The 21888-nt window shown below is 38.1% G+C and overlaps 1 protein-coding gene across 5 annotated transcripts in view; it reads left to right on the top strand.

The window, feature by feature from the left end:
* LOC144685445 (disabled homolog 2-interacting protein-like) overlaps positions 1–21888 on the top strand; it is a 794163-nt gene that overhangs the window by 741564 nt on the left and 30711 nt on the right. For all 5 annotated transcript variants that reach the window (XM_078549951.1, XM_078549953.1, XM_078549952.1 and 2 more), the window contains 5 exons: positions 5453–5597; positions 7479–7623; positions 11110–11346; positions 13201–13402; positions 15448–15629. In XM_078549951.1, coding sequence (XP_078406077.1) covers positions 5453–5597; positions 7479–7623; positions 11110–11346; positions 13201–13402; positions 15448–15629 — 911 coding nt within the window. The remainder of the gene's footprint in view (positions 1–5452; positions 5598–7478; positions 7624–11109; positions 11347–13200; positions 13403–15447; positions 15630–21888) is intronic.

Raw genomic sequence — 21888 nt, 5'->3', positions numbered from 1 at the left:
AGTGCTTCCGTGCGGATGTTCGCTGGGCGCAATTGGCCCGCCCACATAAAATGGCGCCGCGCCCCCAATCGGAGGCGCCGATCAGAGGTGCACCTGTGTGCCCCCGACGGGGAGAAAATCCTGCCTTAGGAATATAAAATGCTTTGGGACTCTTTGGAGAAAATTATGGAGTTTGTATTGTGAGAACAACAGTACATCTGCATTCATATAACCCAGTATTTGAAAAAAGAACATTGGATCACCCCTCCAGTACTTTTAACATGCCAATTAACTCAAATGTAGGATGGTTATGCAGGTGTGACTCTTTTACTTTAATAGTTTTAATTAATTCTTCCCTTAACCCCTCCTCTTTTTCCCACTTCCACGACCACCCCAAAGGTTGTTGGCCCTCACAAAAGTACCAACTGTAAAATTGCTGCACCATCAGTAGAAGAGAGGTTGAGGGCTGTGACTGCTCAGGCCAGAGGTAACCATATTTACTTGGTAGAATTACTTGAGTGACACCATAGTTTACAAAGAAAAGTGAAAGCAGAGAGTAATTCTGCAGCTCTGGAGTTTGGAAAATTATCGAAAGGTTGAATTTTCAATGTGTTGAATCTAAGAAAACTGCCACTTGTGCAAATGAGAGTCACCTTTTGGGCTTACTTAAAATCCCATTTGCTGGTATAAGAGAATTACAAGAGCACCCAACATTGGCAATCTCCAGTATTTGCCTTGTTACTTTTTTTCGTATTGTGTTTTTCTGAGGAGGGAAAAAAACATATTTCTTTAGACATCACTCTCTGGCCAATGGGTTTGACATTATGGTGAGGATAACAAAAGCTGTAAATCTGAAGTTCAGTCGAGTAGTTTGACCTAGATTTATGCCCGATTCTTGCTTTAAAAATCTTTTGTCAGCTGTTTGGAAAACTGTAACTAATGGTACTGCATAAATTCTGCCAATATTTTTCAATCAGGTCAAAGAGAGAAAAAGCTCCTTCAGCCCGAAGGACTCATTAGGTCTAGAGGGCTGAAGCAGCGATTCCCTTCATGAAGCAACTCTTGCCCATTCTCATAAGGCAAAACCACCATGAAGTACAGAGAAACCCAGCACTCTAATGCAGTGTGCTTGTAGGCTTGCATAATTTCTACTCTAATGCACACTTTTTAAAAAGTTATTATTCATTTGCCCAGTTGTTGGCCTCTTAACAAAATCTATTTCTTCCTTCTAACTTTCTCCCGTTCTGCCTCCCACCCACCCCCCTTTCCTGAAGGCATTGGTTTTGGCTAAATATGGTTCCACAGGTGTCTACCACCTTTGAGTACCAAATTCTAGTGGCTAATCCTTTGTGAACCTCAGCGGTGCAAGCATCTATCTTTTGGATGAGATGTTAAGCCAAGGCCCGGACTGCTGTCCCAGGTGGATGTTAAAGATCCCAGGGCACTATTTTGAAGAAGAGCAGGGGAGTTATCCCCAATGTCCTAGCCAATTTTTAGCTGTCAATTATCATCAGAAAAACAGATTGTCTGGTCAATATCATATTGCTGTTTATGGGATCTTGCTGTGCACAAAATGGCTGCCACATTTCCTACATTGCAACAGTGACTACACTTCCTGAAGGCATTGATTCTTGCTACATATGGTTTCGCAGATGGCTACCATCTTTGAGTACCAAATTTTAGTGGCTGATCCTTTGTGAGCCTCAGTGGTGCAATCATCTGTCTTTTGGATGAGATGTTAAACCAAGAGTTGCTTCATGAAGGGAATCACTGCTTCAGCCCTCTTGATCTAATGAGTCTTTCGAGCTAAAAGGGCTTTTTCTCTCTTTGACCTGATTGAAAGATATTGGCAGAATTTACACAATACTATTGGCTACAGTTTTCCAAACAGCTGACAAAAGATTTTTAAAGCAAGAATCGGGCAAGATTTACAGCTTTTGTTAATACCGTAATGTCAAACCCATTGGCCAGAGAGTGATGTCTAAAGAAATTTGGTTTTATTTCTCTCCTCAGAAAAACACAATATGAAAAAAAGTAACAAGGCAAATACTGGAGGTTGCCAATGTAGGGTGGTCTTGTAATTCTCTTATACCAGCAAATGGGATTTTAAGTAAGCCGAAAAGGTGACACTCATTTGGCACAAGTGGTAGTTTTCTTTGATTCAACAGCCAAAATTGGCTGTAAAACACTTTGAACATCCTGCAGTTCTGAAGGACACTACATAAATGTGAGTCTCTTTCTCTTTTGCTGCCAGAATGATGTTCGCAGCACACAACATTTCCTTTTGTGGTCGTGTTTGCTGTTTCAACCCAGTATAATAATCCTGTTACATCTGAGGGTCTAAGGGAAGTTGTTTGAAATATCACCATATAAGTTTAAGCAAAAGAACTATTGTCATATGATGTGTTAATTTATTTTTTGATGACACTGGCTTTTGCTGTTTGATTTTAGCAGGACAGGCAGTTTAGAAAGATCTCCCCTTGATGCTGTTCCTTCACTGGCAGATTTATCCCAAATCCAAAGATAATTTATTACTAAAGAAAGGAAAATATTGTTTACAGAACTTTGTAGAAATTTGATTGAAAAAGATTTAAAACCATTGGAAAAAGACTTGAAATTACACCCGCCGCATACCTGATCTTTCTCATGTTGGTGCTTAATGCATTTTCCCTATTTTTTGTATCAGAATTTTTTTCCAATAGAGCATTTGCTATTGCAAAAACAAGAGACTGGAGATACTTGAAATTGGAAAGGTCATCGACCTGCATTGTTTCCCTCATCGCAGATGCTGCCTGACCTGCTGAATACTTACAGCATATTTTATGTTACATTAATAATTTATTATAATTGTCATGGTAATTTATCTTTTAAAAAATGCGCATCACTATTGCTTTCAAATAATTATTTCCAACATGAACCAAACAAATAACTAAAAATACAAAAGCCACATACTGTGGATTCTGGAATTCTGAAATAAAAATCCCAGCAAAGCTTTTTTTTAAATATTCATCTTCAACCCTTTCTCATACTTTGTTTCTTGCTGAACATGCAATTTTAACAGGCAGAACAGGATTGTTTTCTCCTCCTGTGACTATTTAATTAACCATGGTCTTTCACCTCGCTTTGAACTCTTTTTTTTTACAGATCAGTGATTAACTTGGGTTTCACATCATTAGCATGCATCATACTACATAATGCCTGTGTAAACCCATCATAAAGCAGTGTGGTTTGAAAATAAATCGAGTAAGATTTCATATTCAGCAAAGTACAATGCTGCACAATGATAAAAGCCATCCAGAATGGAAATTAAGCATAGCACATAATAACTAAATCTTTCAAACACCAGGCAAACTCTAAATGTGTCATGTTAGAATGATGTGAACATTTGACCTGGCACTAATTTGAGCGACAAGCAATTTAAAAGCTGTACGTGTTATATTTTATTTTTTGGCTTGATACTAAAACAAATGTGGCCCGTTTTAAAAACTGATTGCACATTCATGTCAAATGAAAAGCATCAGCAGAGTTAACGTTTGACTAAAATACTTTTGAAAAGATGATTGGTATGCTTTGTTATTCTGTGATCTCCACATTATTAGCCTTTCTTCTTTGCTGGAACAGTCTTGTTCACTATTACAGTGTCTTTAATTTATTAAATATAGAAAGGACATGTCTTTAAACATACATCATTGTAACTCAAATTAATGTGAACACCTGATGCCCAAGTACATTTGTGAATCAGTTTGCATCTCAAGTTTGCATGTTATTATGATTTACCTCTTGTTGAAAGGGTTTCACCAGTTCTCAGCTAATTGGTTCATTGACTGGAGTAAAGAAGAGGCATTCTGTCTTGGACAGGAACATAATTTAATAAACCATTTTAATTATCTTGGATATTGCCTACTGATACCTAATCATGCAAATACATTGAATGCCCTAACCACCTCTTTCCTGCCAGAAGAAGCCAAAAGATGAAGAATTGCACCATTACTAAAATAAATGGGGGAGCTTTCTTACAGTTACATTTCACCCTTCTGATTATATTTCCCATGAACCAAATGGCTTACATTTTGCAGCTGAAGTTCTGTATGTTGAATACAAGTTTTTATAGTTCAGCATTACCTTCGAGTATTTTGGAAGTCACAAAAAGCTAATGTAACAACAACTGTCATTCTCATAACAGGCAGTTTAGGTAAAACTTGAAGCTTGGAAATGTTTAGTGTTGCTGTTTGTTTCCATTCCAGTAAAGAAGATATATTTTTGTCAATTTAAATGGCACTAGAATTGAGTGCTCTGGTTTGTTAAGGAATCCAAGGTAATTTGTTCTGCAATATCAGTAAAATTGGCATTTCATGCAGATCCACAGAAATACAAAAACCTTTCTTTCAGCAATGTCTGTCTGACTGTCTTCAGACTTGTGTGGCTGGTAGAATTCTTCTGACTGGCCAGCTACTCAAAAATTCTAAGAGCTAACATGAGTATGGTTCCATCATTATAACATCTACTTAATTAAGAATCACGGGAGAAATCTTTGTGATGTTTTCATGATATTTTCATGGTTCTATGACAATGTATCTTCACCTTCCATTAATCAGCAGCATTATATTTTGTTATATTGTATGGTTGTAAGAACGGAAGGATTTTATTTTCAAATAGCTGTCATACAGGAATAGCTTAAGTTGTAGGTGCCTCTGATCAGTCAATGTATGGGCTATTGGAACATCAAATGGGAAAAAATAACTAGGATAAAATATTGAGTCTTCATTGGAGGAATAAATATGCAAGAATCTCTGCTAATGGGGGATAGTGGATAGCACATGGAATTTATAGCAGTTATATAGTAATTAGTTCAGGTCCTGACATTGGAGAAGCAAGCCAAGAATGACAGGAAAACAGAGTTGGATAAATTATCCAAGGCCCTGCATTGCTGCCAGAGCGTCTTGTACAGCCAGCACAAATCAGAACATCACAGGAATTGTGCCTATGATTATCTGATACATGCTAAATGACTTGGAAATCTTAACCTGATCTGTATGTCTTGTAATCAAACAAATTAGGAAAGTGTGATCAATACTTCAATACCCTTCATAACTCAGTTTTTGTAAATGCAATTATTTTGCCAAATTTGTGTTACCCTTTTTTGATTTCAGTTTTTCATGACATCTCCACATTCTTAATTCTATTAGTTTACATGTTCAAAAATGGTATGACACTGTTGTAGACAGATCAGTCCTTACTTCCGCACTTGTAATAAATACTCCTTTGCTCAAATCTTAGTATGCTTTGTAAGAATGGTTTAACAATGGAAGAGATTCAAAACAAAGTGGCTGTCTTGAAATTAGCAATATTTCAGTATCTGCTTAAGTAAATTAGCAGACATTACTGAAAGTAAAGAAGTGGTAAAATGTAGAATAAGTTAATATGTTTGTCAAACAGCTGCTCATTGATTTGGCTCTAAAATTTTATTTTACAGGATTTCTTGACAGATTTGATGATGTCTGAAGTTGACCGTTGTGGTGAAAACGAACACCTAATTTTTCGGGAGAACACCTTAGCAACCAAAGCAATAGAGGAGTATCTGAAGTTGGTTGGCCAGAAGTATCTACAAGATGCACTTGGTAAGCCAAATGGAAGATTGCAAAACCAATGCTAGATGATCAGAGCTGAGACTTGCACGTTGCTAATTTTTCTTAATTTTATAATCGTGCCTTTTTCAATAGCTTAAAGAGAAAGCATTGCTGTGTTAAAATCAAGAAATTTCGACTTCCAATGATTCTTCACATTTTGGTCTGTAGGAAAATGGTCTGCGGTTTGCTTGGACCTCATTATTCACATCCATGTTTCTACTCACCATTCTTACATAGACAAAAATGTTATTAGCTATGGTAGTATAAATATTAACCTGTATATAGAGGAAGAAAAGATTGAAAAGAAATGTTATTTGTTTTAACATCTGATGTATAATCATGGAAGATAAGAACATGTGGCTGAAGGAAGTAGCTTGTTTCAATTGGAGATTATTAATTGAAATACCATTGTTTAATTTGATGAATGAGCGAATTTAACAATTGTTCATCAGTATTAATATGAAATAACAAGGGGAATGTCTCCATTTACATCCCAACCAAAAAAAAGTAATTGGTATAGGTTATATCATTATTCATGTACTTTCTTTGGTGATGCAAAAGTTTCTTGGACATTTTATTTACTTCAATCAGTAAAAATGAACACTAGAAGCAGTGAGTTTTCAGCTAAACAGCTGTAATTTTAGATTGCAGCCTCGAGTAGCATTTGAACATGCTTACTTCTTTCTTCCCTTCTCCCCAGTGTTATTCTTCAATGATTTTCTTCCCAACTTTAGGGCTCCTTAAGCCATTGACCATTCGTAATTAGAAGACTAAGATCGTTCAGTGCTTTCTGTTTCTCTCATGATTAGACCAGCCACTAGAAAATGTACAAAACTCCCATTTGTTTTCTCTTCAGTTAAGCCTTCCTCTCTTTGGAAGAGTGTTCTCCTGCTACTTCATTCCTTTGCACATTGGCTGACCAGGTTTAGGAATTTGCAATGTGGGGAATCGCAGAATTGAGCCTGTATCTTGCACTTTTATAGCACTTTGGACATCTTTTCCCCAGGTTTTGGCCATGCTCCTAGAAGGAGAATAGCACAATAGATGAATGCATGATCTCTGAAAAAAGGAAAAGCTACCTGAACCAGATGTACTGCACAGAGATGCACTTCCTATTAGTTGATCAGAGTCATGTATCTTACTCTTACATGCAGTCAGTATTTGATGTATTTACTGCTTTTGCTTCATTAAGTGTAAGAGGCAACAGCTGTTCCTTACAACGAGGGGCAACCAAAATCTGTGGAACAGTATCGTAACAGGGGGCAATGCTTTCAGAAGGGGAGAAATAACTAATAATGTGGAATTACAAGCTCAGTTCCTGTCTACAGACATTTACTTTCAAGTTATATTTTCCAGAACTACTTGGTTACAGTAATTGCTTGATGGAAAACATCAACACATCAAACAAAAATTATTTGAGGGATATGCTTGCATCAGTAACTGACAAAGTTTGTTTTACATTTTGTCTAGACAGGAAACACTGACTAGCCCTGCGAATGATAATATGCTTTGAATGTTTTTTGCTGTATTTTTGGGAATGTAGGAAATTGTTTTTGTCGCAAATTCCCAGTTGTGCTCTGCACTCGTCTTTTGTTCATAAAATGACAGACTTGTGGTGCTGCTTATTTTTCTCATTATTCCTGTTGCTACCAGCTGCAGTAATAATGTGTTATACCCTACTGGTTTAAACTAAATCCCTAATTACATATTGTGTTTGAACACACTATACAATTAATGATTGAAGAAAGTGTGAGAAGGCAGCTTTTGGCTTTTTTTAATGCCTTTAAATAAATGCAGTTTTGATCAAAGTTAAATTTTCAAAAATGTAGTATGGGAATTTAACATGCAATTATTTATTACTGTTTTCAACAGGAGAGTTCATCAAGGCTCTCTATGAATCAGATGAGAATTGTGAGGTGGATCCGAACAAATGCTCATCAGGAGACCTTGCTGAGCATCAGAGCAATCTGAAAATGTGCTGCGAGTTAGCGTTTTGCAAGATCATTAACTCATACTGGTCAGTTACCTCATTATACTTAGTAGAGATTTTCATTGCTATTTTTCTTTTGCTAGTTGCATGGTAAGTTTGTGCTCTTAGCTATGCCTTTAAAAGTACAACAGATCATTCAGTATCTGAAAAAGATAACATTCTGTGTTCTGATGAAAAATTGCACCAGAATCTTCCTCAGCCTTTCTACTTTTCAGAATAGATAGAGCCAATGGGCATTTCTGGTAGCTTTTGTTTTTATTTTGGATTTTCACTTTTTAATTTCATTTATTATACCTTTTTCAGATGTTAAGCAACAAATGTGCATTTAGACCGAAATACATTGTATATTCATTACCAAGCCTATTTTTATTTGCAAACATCAATTAATCTGTTTAAGCTTTGTTTTGCATTGAAATATTCTTCAATTTGCATAATCAGCAGTCATAGGGATTAAATAGATTACTTATAATTAGTTTCCATCTGTGTAGTGTTCCCTGTTTTGTAAGGAGTACATATTTTAGATTCATGCAGGAAAATTCCAATAGAATATTCAGCTTTCAACCTGTGTCGGGAGGAGAAAAAAAGCCGCAATGTTCCAACGGTCCCACCTGTGTGTCTCCTGCTAAGATTCTATTAAACGATTAGTTACATTCCTTAATAACTGTCAATTCCTGGAGCAAATAATAAACATGGGCATCATATCCATCCTTTCTTTTGGTAATATAATCAAAATAGCAAACAACAAATGTGAAATACAATACAACCACTTTAAACAGCAAACCAGAAAGAACTTTAGATTTACTCTATCACTTAACTCCTAAATTGCTTCACTGAATCCCTGGAGTCATTTTTATAGTCCTTCCTGCAAATTTGATTAATCGTTACAGCTAGGTATCTCATTGCTTTTTTTTCCTTTCTTTCATGGGATATGAGATTCGCAGGCAAGGGCAGCATTTGTTACCCATCCCTAATTGCCCTAGAGAAAGGTGGCACTGAGCCTTGAGCTACTGCAGTCCATGTGCTGTTAGGGAGGAAGGTTGGTAGGTTGTTGTGGAAATACACTGAAACACAGTGGAAGTCTATTTCAGATTTGTAGCATTTGCAGTTTATTTTAATTTTATTATGGGAGAGACGCTGGTTATAGGAATCAAATGGTGGATTTGAAACTTAGAGATGTTTTTTGTGCAGCTGTTAGAGCAGTGCATACTGTCAGGAAAGGTTTTCTGTGGGTAAATGTGTGGCAGTCATCACTCAGTTTCCTATTCCTTTAAACCTTCTGCAGGAGTTGTTCTAACATCACTGTCATCCTTACATTTTTAGCAAACCAGCAAAAGGTTAGAACTGTCTCTTTCCATTCAGCTAGAAGTCAGACAGTTAAAAATTCATTAGATCGGAATTATTTTGCAATGAATAACTATGATCTTATCGCTTCAATACACAATAAGGACGATTTGTTTGAATAGAGATACATACATCGTCAGAAAATGCGTCATTAAATTTTGCCCAGCACTTATCCCAAACTATTTTCATCATTGCCTTCCAATCAGTCATGGTATTAGTGGATTATCATCTGAAAATAAATTCAGGTTCTTCTTTCATAGAGTTATCCTTATAATTTACACACACTTAAAATTGTTGGAAATGATCTAATAATTAATAAGGTTTTTATTTACTCAGGGCTTTTTATGCCAAAACTCCTCGAGGTTCTTTAAATAGGTGCTTTTCCATCTATGGCATCTGTCCATATGTAGATGAGCAGACCTTTCACAGCCATGATATGCTGCTTCTGTAAAAATATTAGGTTTCAGTGATGTTTTAACATTAAGATAAAAGCAAAAAACTGCGGATGCTGGAAATCGAAAACAAAAACAAAAATACCTGGAAAAACTGAGCAGGTCTGACAGCATCGGTGGAAGGGAGCACAGTTAACGTTTCGAGTCCGCATGACTCTTCAACAGAACATTAAGGAACATAGTGCCTTTGGTTAAGGTCTCTAATCTGTGCAGTATTGCAAGACTTACATTAAATAATATATATTTTCAAATACTTGTTAATCATCAGGATCAACTAACTGCTGTTGAATATGATACTTTGCTCACAAAAATTGGTTCATTCATTACAAAAATCAGTTAATAATTACTGAGCCGGTTACTTTGACCAACTGTTTTACATTCATATTCTTACACTGCATACATTTGACAGGAAATATTTTGTTTTGACTTTGTAGTACACTACAGTTAACCAGTATTAACTATTTATAAATCACAAGGTTGTGAATCAAATCACAATATTAATGGCCGCTTAGTTATAGTGCGGGCAGATATTTGAAGGCGCCTTTATCTCTGCTAAATAGTCCTGAGGGAATAAGGTTCAAATGGAGATGTGTGACCTTTTGTATGCTGCTCTCCTTGATAACCTTATCTACTACGTCCCACTACTGATGAGAGACCTGTCAATGCTGGGGCCTATGATTCCTATTGATAAAAGAAGAAACACTCAGCACTGTACTTGAACTTTAAAACAGAGAATCAGCATCAGCTGTAACATCCACAAAACAATGGGTCCCTGACATCAGCACCCCGTGAAGGTGAGATCGCTTGTCTTTATATGTGAGGTATTTTATACTTACTTAATCGGTGAACCTTGCAATTGTCCTTGAATGCACATTTCTGACATAAACCCATTTTCAAACAGTCAATTTTAAAGCTGGCCACAAAAACAGTACTTCTGTTTACAAGTAAACTCAAACATTATATACAAATTATTCCTAATTTCAATATTAATCGAATGTTTTTAGCTTAATGTATAAACAGTTAAATATGTATTAAATGCATGTATTATGAATCTTGGTAATAATTATCATTATAAAACCAATTGTGCAACTAAAGCAATGTAATTTCCTCTGTTAAACTGATTTTGTCTTCTGCCATAAGCTAAAATAAACACCATCTTCATGAATTATGATAACTTTACAGCCTCATTTCTTAAGTAAAATGAAACTGAAAAGTACTGTCATGATTTATAATTCGTTTTTAGAGTCCATATTTCTTCAGAGGGTAAGTAAATTATCACCAGTACTGTTGTTCATGGAGGGAATAGCAAGAGTCCAAACAATATTTATTCAGCAAAGAAATTCAGCTTCTTATTGTATAGGATACCACAGGAACTTCTTTAAAATATGGAAAATTTGACCTTATTAGTAACTTTTTCCTTTCATAAAACTGTATTATCATAAGTCTTAGATAACAATGTTTTTCACCTTTTTCCTTGTTACATTATTATGATTGACAGCTTGTAATATTTGCATGTCATGTAATAGATGTGAAAGTATTTCAAACTGCAGAAGGAATTTAGTTATTAAAATCTTGATATTGCTGTCAGATTAGTGTGACTATTGCTGTCAGATTAATGTGACTGTCATAGCTTTAAAGACATCTCTTATCTGTTTAAGTACTGACAACATATGCATGAAGAAAAACTAATTTCACTTCACTACAACAAATTGTTCAACAGCGTATTTCCACGAGAACTAAAGGAAGTGTTTGCATCGTGGAGACAAGAGTGCAGCAACCGAGGGCGACCTGACATCAGTGAGAGATTAATCAGTGCTTCCCTCTTCTTGCGGTTCCTTTGTCCTGCCATTATGTCCCCTTCTCTCTTCAACCTCCTGCAGGAATACCCAGATGACCGCACAGCACGCACTTTGACTTTAATTGCCAAGGTTACCCAGAACTTAGCTAATTTTGCCAAGTAAGTGTTTCATTTTATTGGCTTCAATTTGAATTTGTGGCTTGTATCGCATTAATTAGATCAAATGCCTTCAGATTCATCCTGAAATTAATGCATGAAAAAAACCAATGCATATACAGACACATGCACAGACAACCACACACAAATGCACATGCATGCAGGCGTACAACAACGTGAACCCCTTTTTTTTCCATAGCTGAGGTTGTATCATGAATATTCCTTATCAGACAAACCAATCTATAGCTTATTCAATATATCAACCTAAAATTAAAAGTTTGCTGTATTTATCATACTATATTATCCAACATAGAAGTAGCCAATTGTATAGAGCAGACAGCAGCACAATGATAGAACCTCCTGCTTCATGATGACTAACTCAGCTTTTGAGCCTGTCTGTCAATCCGCACCAGCAATGAAGTCATGCAAGTATAAAGCCAAGCTCAAATGGGTGACACTGGTGTAATGAGCACCAGATTTCACTTGAGAATTGAATTTGTAGGACATTTGTTCCATTATGAAACAATTGGTGTAAACAGCAGGGTTTCTGTACTAATTTTTCAATGTTACACAATTACACTGTAAATTTTTACCAGCCTGAAAGAGTAACATTTTTCACTTCTGCTTCATTTTTTATCCTTGAGGAATTATGGTGGGCGGGGAGGGGTGTAGAATGTAAATAGTCCTTTTGTTGGCTTTTACTGACAGTTATTCACATTATCAATGATATGTCCCTATCAATGATATGTCCCAGTGTGGAACTTCAGAAATGGTGCACCACAGGATTAAGATTGGCTACTTCTGGAAATTATTTCCTGCAACTGTTGGCCCATGCTGCTCTTGCGCTGTGTCTACCATTAACCAATCAACTTTTCATTGAGCAGCAAAATAAGTGAATGACCCAAAATTGATTAATTATCCCTCCATTGGCTCTGAGTGAAAACAAAGTAAGAAAATCACTGCTAAACAAACCAGAAGAGAACAATAACTGTGCTGTCAAACTGTCAAAATGTTATACCTGCCAGTAAATTTAAAATCCGTTAAGCTTGGTTGGCAGGTTCACCATTTGATAATTGTTATTGTTGGGAGAAAAATTCACTTTTTTTAATGGTAATTCCCAAGCAGAAAATAAATGTTTTGCCATGCATATATTGAATGACATGAACTATTATCTCAAGCCCTGTTCCTTCTGCCTCCCCCTGACTTTGCGACCCCTTAGCAACCCCTCTCTTTGTGCCCCACCCCACCCTTCACTCCCATTTTTCCTCTTTTCCTAAAGCCTGAGAACTAAGGAAATCAACTTCAGCTCTTTAAACTTAAACTTAAGGACTGATTGGTGCAAAAAGGTTGTTCCCTGATTGGTCTAACTCCACCAGTCAGAATCAGCCTTTTCTAGTCCAACAAGTCCTGGGAGCTAGTCAACCGATCTTTGTTTTTTCACATGCTAGGTGCAAAAAACCCATTTCAACAATGGTAGTTTCAGTTCCGAATAAGAGTAACCATTGTTGAAATTGGCTTTATTTACTTCATAAAAGAAACAAGGAGCAGAGAAAAATAACCTGAGTGAATTTGGTTCAAGGTCTGTGTTTTAGACACTTCTAATTTAAGGTCTAAAGCTGAATACTGGGACTCTGGGATTGAATTTCACAAAGATTACTTGTATATGGAACATTAGACAATCCAATTAAGTACCGAGTCTCTTTGGGTTTTAATTATTAGATATTATTATTGAATGCACTGGTCTCTTTTTTGATGGTGATTTATTGCATTAAAGATTAGGCTTATGCAATGATTTTTGTTGACGTAGAGATGTTATGAACAACAATTAAAATTTTGACCTTGATGTTTCAACAACAGGTTTGGTAGCAAGGAAGAATATATGTCCTTCATGAATCAGTTCCTTGAGCATGAGTGGACCAACATGCAGCGATTCTTATTGGAAATTTCCAATCCAGAAACCATTTCAAACACAGCAGGATTTGAGGGGTACATTGATCTGGGCCGAGAACTCTCCACCCTGCATTCGCTGCTCTGGGAAGTGGTTTCGCAAATGGAGCAGGTGTAGTTTCATACTGTCACTTAAATCCAGTGGATGCTATCTGCTGATCAGTGTATAGATAATTCATCAGTGATTGACATTGGGCATAATGATTAGCTCTATGCCTTTTGTCATGAGATTTTTAAAAATATGGCAACAGGTCTTTGGTGTGTCCTAATTTGCCTTGTATAAATTAATATATTGTGTAGCTTCTATTGATCTCCTATCGTAATGGAGACAGGAATTAAGATCAGATGTAGTCCTTAGATGAGACAGGCTGAGAAAATGGTTGCTAATAGAAGCAAGGTGGGCTGACATTATTCAGGCTTCCTATTTTAAAATCGTACACTGTCTTTTTATTTTATACTATTTATAATTGAATAACAAAACATGTAAGAAATTGGGAAGCACAGAAGTAATATTTGTTACAGCATTGGAGCTGGCAGAGCCACAGCTGAAGTGTTGCAATGCCACGACTGGCAAGATGGGTAATTATGGCGTAATGAGTTTACATAGGCAATTTCCATTCTAAATCTGATCATAGGAATTTAGTTGGCAGGAAGGGCTTGCAGGCAATTTATTTTATTTAATAAATGTAACAGGTGTTTTGAAAAGGAAGTATATTGGTTTGGTTTAATAGTCGTGGACAGAAATCAACCAAAATTTGGCACTGCCTGGATTGTTGAAGCAATCTTGTTGTAGCTGAAGTAGTACAGGTGGTTTAGTTGCTCTTGAGATATAACCAAAACTGTTGTAGATCCCACAAGAAACAGAATCTCAATTTCTGGTGAAACTACTTATTGCAAGTTGCGCATACAAAATGGCTGTTGATTGTTTAGTTTACAAGTTCTCCTGTGATAACTCTTCGCTTTTAACTTCAACACGAACCTATGGTATTTTCTAAATCCATGCCCAAATCGTTAGAAACAAAACTTGCAGCTAACTTGAAAGATATAGTTAGTTCCAAGACTCTGTTCAGTGCATATTTTACATTATAATTGTGATTCCTCTCTATAGAGTTTGAGAATAGTGTATGAAAAAGAATTGGCTGAGAGATTTGGTTAAAAGGGCAGGATAGGCACATGTTTTACACGGTAAAGTTCAAAATATTTAGAAGATATAGGATTTAGGAACAGGGGTAGGCTATTTGGCCCTTCGAGCCTACTCAGCCATTCGATAAGATCATGGCTGATCTGATTTTGGCCTCAACTCCACCTTCATGTTTGCTCCCATAACCCTTGACCCCACCTTGTCTATCAAAGGGAGAAGTGGATAAGCGATGAATTGTTTGAAAGGGAGGGTAGAGAAGAATTGGTAATAACTTTTGATGAGGAAGATTTATGCCAGTTTGCTTATAGCATGACGAGTCTAAATGAGGTGTACACCAAGGAAAATAGGTTTGTGTCTAAACAGTTAATGCAAAGGTCAGGTGAAGGCTAAACAAATTATTTAAAGGCATGAAATGCACAGTAAAAGGCTGCTAAAGGGAATATTAGAAAGAAAATGTCAATGAAAATGAAAGGAAATAGATTTTTGCTGCAGACTAGCTGTTAAAAGAAGACTGCTTAAGGTAAATGAGGCGATGTAATAAAGGCAAAAGTTATCATCTAAATGAAATACATTTTTTTCCTTGACTGTAAAAATTGAATCTACTTCAACAGAATGCCAGTTTTAACCAAACCCACACAGCAGAGGATTCTGCTGTAGTTGCATGTTTCCTGAGATGCAACTACCTGCCCTTAATCTTAAGTTAAAGAAAGAATGGCACATTTCTTAAATTGTTTCTCTCATTTTCAAGTAAGAAATTTAAATTCATGAATTTAGGTGTGGATTTCTATTTCCCTTGCCTGTGTGTCCTTTTTATATCACCATACATATTTTATTCATATTTTATCGAGGATTTTGAAAGCTGGTATATACTGTACATCTAATAAATTGTTCATTACTCAAATCATTCATTCTTATTGGTTTGGCATTATGAACTTGATGCTTTTATGCACCCATTGTACTCATCTCAGTAAATCACTTGCACTATGTTCAGTGAAAACTAACATTTATTTCTTCAGGCAACTTCAACAAAGCTTGGCCCCTTGCCTCGCATTTTAAGAGACGTCAACACTGTGTTGACCAACCCAGGAGCTGTACCTGTGCCAACGACCTCTGACCCATGCACCTCAACACCAAATCCCCCTAACAGCAGCATATCCTCAGGGCTGCAGAAGATGGTGATAGATAATGATTTTAGTGGGTGAGTCAAAGTGTAATCACAGTTTACAGTTTATTGTGGCTGCTATTTTGTACATTTAGGCCTGAATTTTCGCACAGACGGAGAGGCTCCCTGTCTTTGCAAAATGGTTGCAGAGCCCCGGATTGGAAGTCCTGCCTCCGAACCCAGCCCCCACCATTTTTACAGGGGGAGAATGGGAGCAGGTTCTAAATAGCACATCTGTGGTTCACAGAGGTAACTGCGCATGTTAACATGTACCTGCCTTCAGGCTGATCTGATTTTGGCTAGTGGGATGTTCAGAACACAACTTGTGCACTTTAGACCTGGTAGGAGAAAGTCTAAAGTTAGCAGAGTTGTTTGGAAGGGAGGGTACATTTCAGATTATGGTCCCATACACCTTTGGGAGAGATAAGGTGCCCTTTGGGATTAATAAAATGAGACTCGAGTGTGCATAAAGAGTGCATAAACTCATTGGAATTATCAAAGGGAATAGTCAAATAGAACTGTCAAGCTGTTTTAAATCTGCCCTTTAAATATTTGAAAAAAAACTGTATGCAGTTTTAAAAAAAAAGTTGTTGCTATATCACTCTTGGCATAAGAAATAGGAGTAGGCCATTTGGCCCCTCAAGCCTGCCATTCAACAAGACCATAGCTGATCTGCCCCAGGCTTCAACTCCTCTTTCGTGCCAGCTCCTCATAGCCCTCAACCCCTGACATTTCAAAAATCTACCTCCCTCCTCTTTAGATACTTTCACTGATCTAGCCTCCACAACTCTCTGGGATAGAGAATTCCAGGCATTCACTACCCTCTGAGGGAAGAAATTCCTTTGCATCTCAGTTTTAAATGAGTATCCCCTTATTCTGTAATTAGGCCCACTAGTGGAAACATCTTCTCAACATCTACCTTGTCAAGCCCCCTCAGAAACTTGTACGTCTCAATAAGATCACCCCTCATCCTTCTAAAGTCTAATAAATAAAGGCTTAACCTGTTTAGCCATTCTTGATAAGTCAACCCTTTCATCCCAGGAATCAGCCTAGTGAATCTCTTTGGAACTGCCTCCAATGCCAGTATATCCTTTCTCAAATACGGGAACCAAAACTGTACACAGTACTCCAGGTGTAGCCTCACCAACACCCTGTACAGTTGTAACAAGACTTCCCTGTTTTTAAACTCCAGGCCAAAATTCCATGTGCCTTCTGTATTACCTGCTGCACTTGCATGCTAAGTTTTTGTGTTTCATGCACAAGAACACCCAGATCCCTCTGTGCTGCACCTTTTCGGAGTCTCTCTCCATTTAAATAATAGTCTGCCTTTTGATTCTTCCTACCAAAGTGCATGACCTCATACTTTCTTACATTAAACTTCATCTGCCAAGTTTTTGCCCACTCACTCAACCTATCTGCATCCCTACTCCTTATGTCCTCATCACAACATGTCCTCCCATCTATTTTTGTATCATCAGCAAATTTGGATACACTACACTCTGCCCCCTCCTCCAAGTCATTCATATAGATAGTAAATAATTGAGGCCATAGGACTGATCCTTGTGGCATTCCACTAGTTATATCTTTCCAACCTGAAAAAGACCCATTAATCCCACTCTCTGTCTTCTGTGTGTTAACCAATCCTCAATCCATGCTGATACATTGCACTCAATACCATGAACTCCTATCTTGTGCAATAACCTTTTATGTGGCACCTTATCGAATGCCTTCTGGAAATCCAAATGCACTACATCTACTGGTTCCCCTTTATCAACTCTGCTTGTTATATCCTCAAAGAACTCTAGCAAATTTGTCAAATTTCACAAAACCATGTTGACTCTGTTTGATTGCGTTAAGCTTTTCTAAATGTCCTGCTATTTCTTCCTTAATAATGGACTCTAGCATTTTCCCAATGACAGATGTTAGGCTGACTGGCCTATAGCTTCCTGCTTTCTGTCTCCTTCCCTTCTTGAACAGGAGCATCACATTGGCGGTTTTCCAATCCGCTGGGACCCTCCGAGAATCCAGTGAGTTCTGGAATATTTCAACCAATGCCTCTACTATCTCTGCAGCCATTTCCTTTAAAACCCTTGGATGCAGACCATCAGGTCCTGGTGACTTGTCTGCCTTTAGTCCCATTGATTTGCCAAATACTTTGCCCCTCGTGATAGAGACTGTTACGAAATATTTTCTCCCATTAGCTCCTTGCTTATCTGATACCTTTGGGATGTTTATAATGTCCTCCACCATGAAGACCGATGGAAAAATATTGGTTTAAATTATCTGCCATTTTCCTGTTCCCCATTATCAATTCTCCAGTCACATCCTCCAAGGGTCCCACGCTTATTTTAGCCACTCTTTTTATATACCTGTAGAAGCCCTTGCTGTTTGTTTTCATATTTCTTGCCGATTTACTTTCATTATCAATTTTCTACCTCTTTATTAGCTTTTTAGTCATTCGCTGCTGGTTCCTAAAAATTCCCAATCCTCTGGCGTACCACTAGTTTTCACCACTTTCTGTGCCTTAGCTTTTGACTGGATACTCTCCTTGACCACTTTTGTTAACCACGGATGGTTCATCCTTCTCATCGAGTCCTTCTTTTTGACCGGGATGTTTTTGCTGAGTGTTATGAAATATCTGCTTCAATGTCTGCCACTACTCATCCACTGACCTTCCCTTTAGTCATTTTCCCAGTCTGCTTTAGAAACTCTTTCTTCATACCTCTATAATTGCCCTTATTTCAGTTGAGGACACTGGTTTGAGACCCGAGTTGCTCACCTTCAAACTAATTTGAAATTCTACCATGTTGTGATCACCACCCCCTAGAGGATCCTTATCTACAATATCTCTTATTAATCCCACCTTATTACACATTACTAGATCTAAAATAGCCTGTCCCAGGGTAGGTTCTGCAATGAATTGCTCTAAGAAACAATCCCTGATGCACTCTACAAATTTGTCTTCCCTGCCAATCTGATTTGTCCAGTCAATATACAGATTAAAATCACCCATGACAATTGTAGTGCCCTTCTTATGCACCTCCATTATTTCCTGATTTATACTTTGTCCTACAGTGAAGTACCTCTTCGGGGGACTATAAACGACTCTCGCCCGTGACTTCTTCCCCTTGCTATTCCTTATTTCCACTCAAACTGATTCGACATCACGATCTATTGCACCTATATCACTAATCACCACTGCACTGATACCTTCCTTCATTAACAAAACTACCCCACCTCCTTTTTCTTTTTGCCAATTTTTCCAGAACGTCTTGAATATTGAGTTCCCAGTTTTGGTCACCCTGCAACCATGTCTCTGTAATAGCTATCAAGTCATATTCATTTATTTCTATTTGTGCCGTCAACTCATCTATCTTGTTACAAATGCTGCGCGCATTCAGATAAAGAGCCTTAAGCTTTGACTTTTTACCATTATTGCTCTTTCTGGTTCTAATTTCTGCTGCACTCTTCTGCATTTTCTGCTCCTTCCTGTCACACTTTGATCATCGTTTGCCTCCTCACTACCTTACACCTCTACTCTCTCCTTTCTTTTTGATTTTTTAAACTTCCCTTCAATTGAACCCCCCCCCACCCCACTCCTCACTAATTAGTTTAAAGTCCTCTCTACAGCCCTAGTTATACGATTCGCCAGGACACTGGTCCCAGCATGGTTCAAATGAAGCTCGTCCCAACGGAACAGCTCTCAGTATTGGTGCCAGTGCCCCATAAATTGGAACCCATTTCTTAAACACCAATCTTTGAGCCACGCATTTACCTCTCTAATCTTACTTACCCTATGCCAATTTGCACGTGGCTCAGGTAGTAATCCGGAGATTATTACTTTATGGTTCTGCTTTTCAATTTAGCCCCGAGCTGCTCGTAGTCCTGCAGCAGAACCTCTTTCCTAGTCCTACCTATGTTGTTGGTACCTACATGAACCACAACAACTGGATCTTTCCCCTCCCACTCCAAGTTCCCCTCCAGCCCAGAAGAGATGTCCTTAACCTTGGCACCAGGTAGACAACACAGCCTTCGGGACTCTCTGTCTTTGCTGCAGAGGACAGTATCTATTGCCCTAACTATGTTATCCCCTATTACTACTACATTTCTCTTCTCTCTCCCCCCCCCCCCACTTGAATGGTGTTCTGTACCACAGTGCTGTGGTGAGTTTGCTCATCCTCCCTGCAGCCTGTGCCCTCATCCACACCAGGAGCAAGAACCTTGTGCCTATTGGGCACATGATGAGTCTCCTCCAAAGCTAAATTCTGGATCCCCATACCTTCCTCACTCACAGTCACACCCTCCTTTCCCTGACCACGGTCCAAATTTGATGTAATTAATCTAAGGGGTGTGACTGTCCCCTGAAACAGTGTATAGGTAACTCTCCCCGGCTCTTATGTGTCACAGTGTCCGCTGCTCAGACTCAAGCTCATCAACTCTAAGCTGAAGTTCTTCAAGCAGCCAGCACTTGCTGCAGATGTGGTCACCGTAGATCACACTGGCGTCTACCAGTCCCTACGTACTACAGCTGCAACACATTGCCTGCCCAGCCATCTCTATTCTATTTAATTAATTAATTTGGATGTTAAATATCTTAAAAGTGAATTTCTTAACTGTACTCTTCAGCTGTAATAAGGTCTCCTGATTTAAACCACTTGGCCAATCAAAAGAGACACGGAAGAGATACCCACCAATCACCTACCTGTTTTCCTTTGACATCACACTTCGACTCTGACAGGCTGAAGGGACTCTGCCGGTTTTTACCTCCAGCCGCCCCTGCCCTTCTCATGCAGGTCTGCTCTCCGTTTGCCCGAGGGCTACCATTTTAGGATTAGTGCTGCATGACTGATTTCACAACCTGTCATTATCAGAGCGGGGTGCCTGTAAATTCAGATTGATTGACCACTCCAAGTGCTTATAAAGTCTTTGAAGTGGGACTATGAATACAAATGCTTGTTATTTAAGAGATTAAGTATTTCTAAGAAATTAAATGCAGTGAATGGGTTTTTTTCAATGAGATTTTTAACTTTATTTAATCTCACCATGGGTCCTAAGTTCTGTCCATGGTGGATGCTCGATGCGTTTGCATGGTGGCTGTAAGGACAAAGGGTTGTGGGTGGGGGGCACTAATTTGGCATTGGGGCCATGAATGGCCATGAGGGTGGTGAATGGAAGGGCATAGGTTGGCATAGAGGGTCTGAGGGGCTTTGGTGGTGGGGAGGCATGGGTTGACATGTGGGGATGTGAGGGGTGAGTTCTGGAGGGCTTTTTGGTTGTGTTCATTTTTTCAAAGTACCGGAGCTCGGGCCAAACTTTTGCCCAATCCGCCTCAACACTTGGCAGCCTCCCAATTCTTTCCAGACTCCCATTTTCACCCGCCTCCCCTGGACTGAAAATCAAAATTTCAGGGACACTTTTTCCCAGGTCAGGTTTGCGGAGCTGGGAATTGTCCTGATTCTGCCCTCCCGACCCCAAGTGAAAATTCAGGCCTTAATGTCCACCTGAGAGTGTCGCATTGAAATGAATATTTAAAGTTCACTCCCAAACTTTAAAGCTATGAACAAAGGGCATGAAGAAAAATTAGGACAAAACAATTTGATGTAAGTTAGCAATAATGGCGTTTGAATTTGTCATTCTTAAATTGCTTTTCTGTAGGAAGATGGAAGGATAATAATGCATTAGAAATTGGTTTCAGAAATGCCTTAGAGGATTTATCCTCTGGATTGTAAAGTTAGCAACCTTCACATTATTTTATGTTAGATAAACCTGTTAGTTTTTATTTGCTGATGGTGATTCCAGGTTATTTTTTCTTAAAACCTTTTAAATCAGCGTTGATTTAGTGGTCAGCTTTAAAACACATACTTTTTTTTTTAGGTAAGGAAAGCCTAAGTCAAGATTACAATATTGCAAATAAATTTTGGTAGTGTTTTAAATATATGTCCAGCCAATTCTGAAAGTATAGTCTAACGATAAATACTTAAAATTCTAGAAATACTCAGCAGGTCTATCAGCATTCCAAACAAGAATAGATTGGTTAACATTTCAGATGCAGACCCAGAGTTTAAACTGTCTTCTTTCTTTTTTCATCTGATGACGTGAGTATTTTGAGCATTTGGTGTTTTTATTTCAGACTGTCTGCACTTGCTGTAATTCAGCTTGCAGCTTCCGTATTTAATCAACATCGGAACTGTTTAGTGCCTTGTACTCTCCTGACAAGCCAAAAGTTATCACTTAATTGAGCGGGAGTTATAAGAGACTTCCCATCATTAGGCACCTTTCAAACAAATGGCTTTGC

The sequence above is a fragment of the Cetorhinus maximus genome, chromosome 10, assembly GCF_964194155.1.
Source record: "Cetorhinus maximus chromosome 10, sCetMax3.hap1.1, whole genome shotgun sequence".
NCBI lineage: Eukaryota > Metazoa > Chordata > Chondrichthyes > Lamniformes > Cetorhinidae > Cetorhinus > Cetorhinus maximus.
Note: the sequence above shows the minus strand (reverse complement) of the source record. Positions and strands in the feature narration are given on the sequence as shown.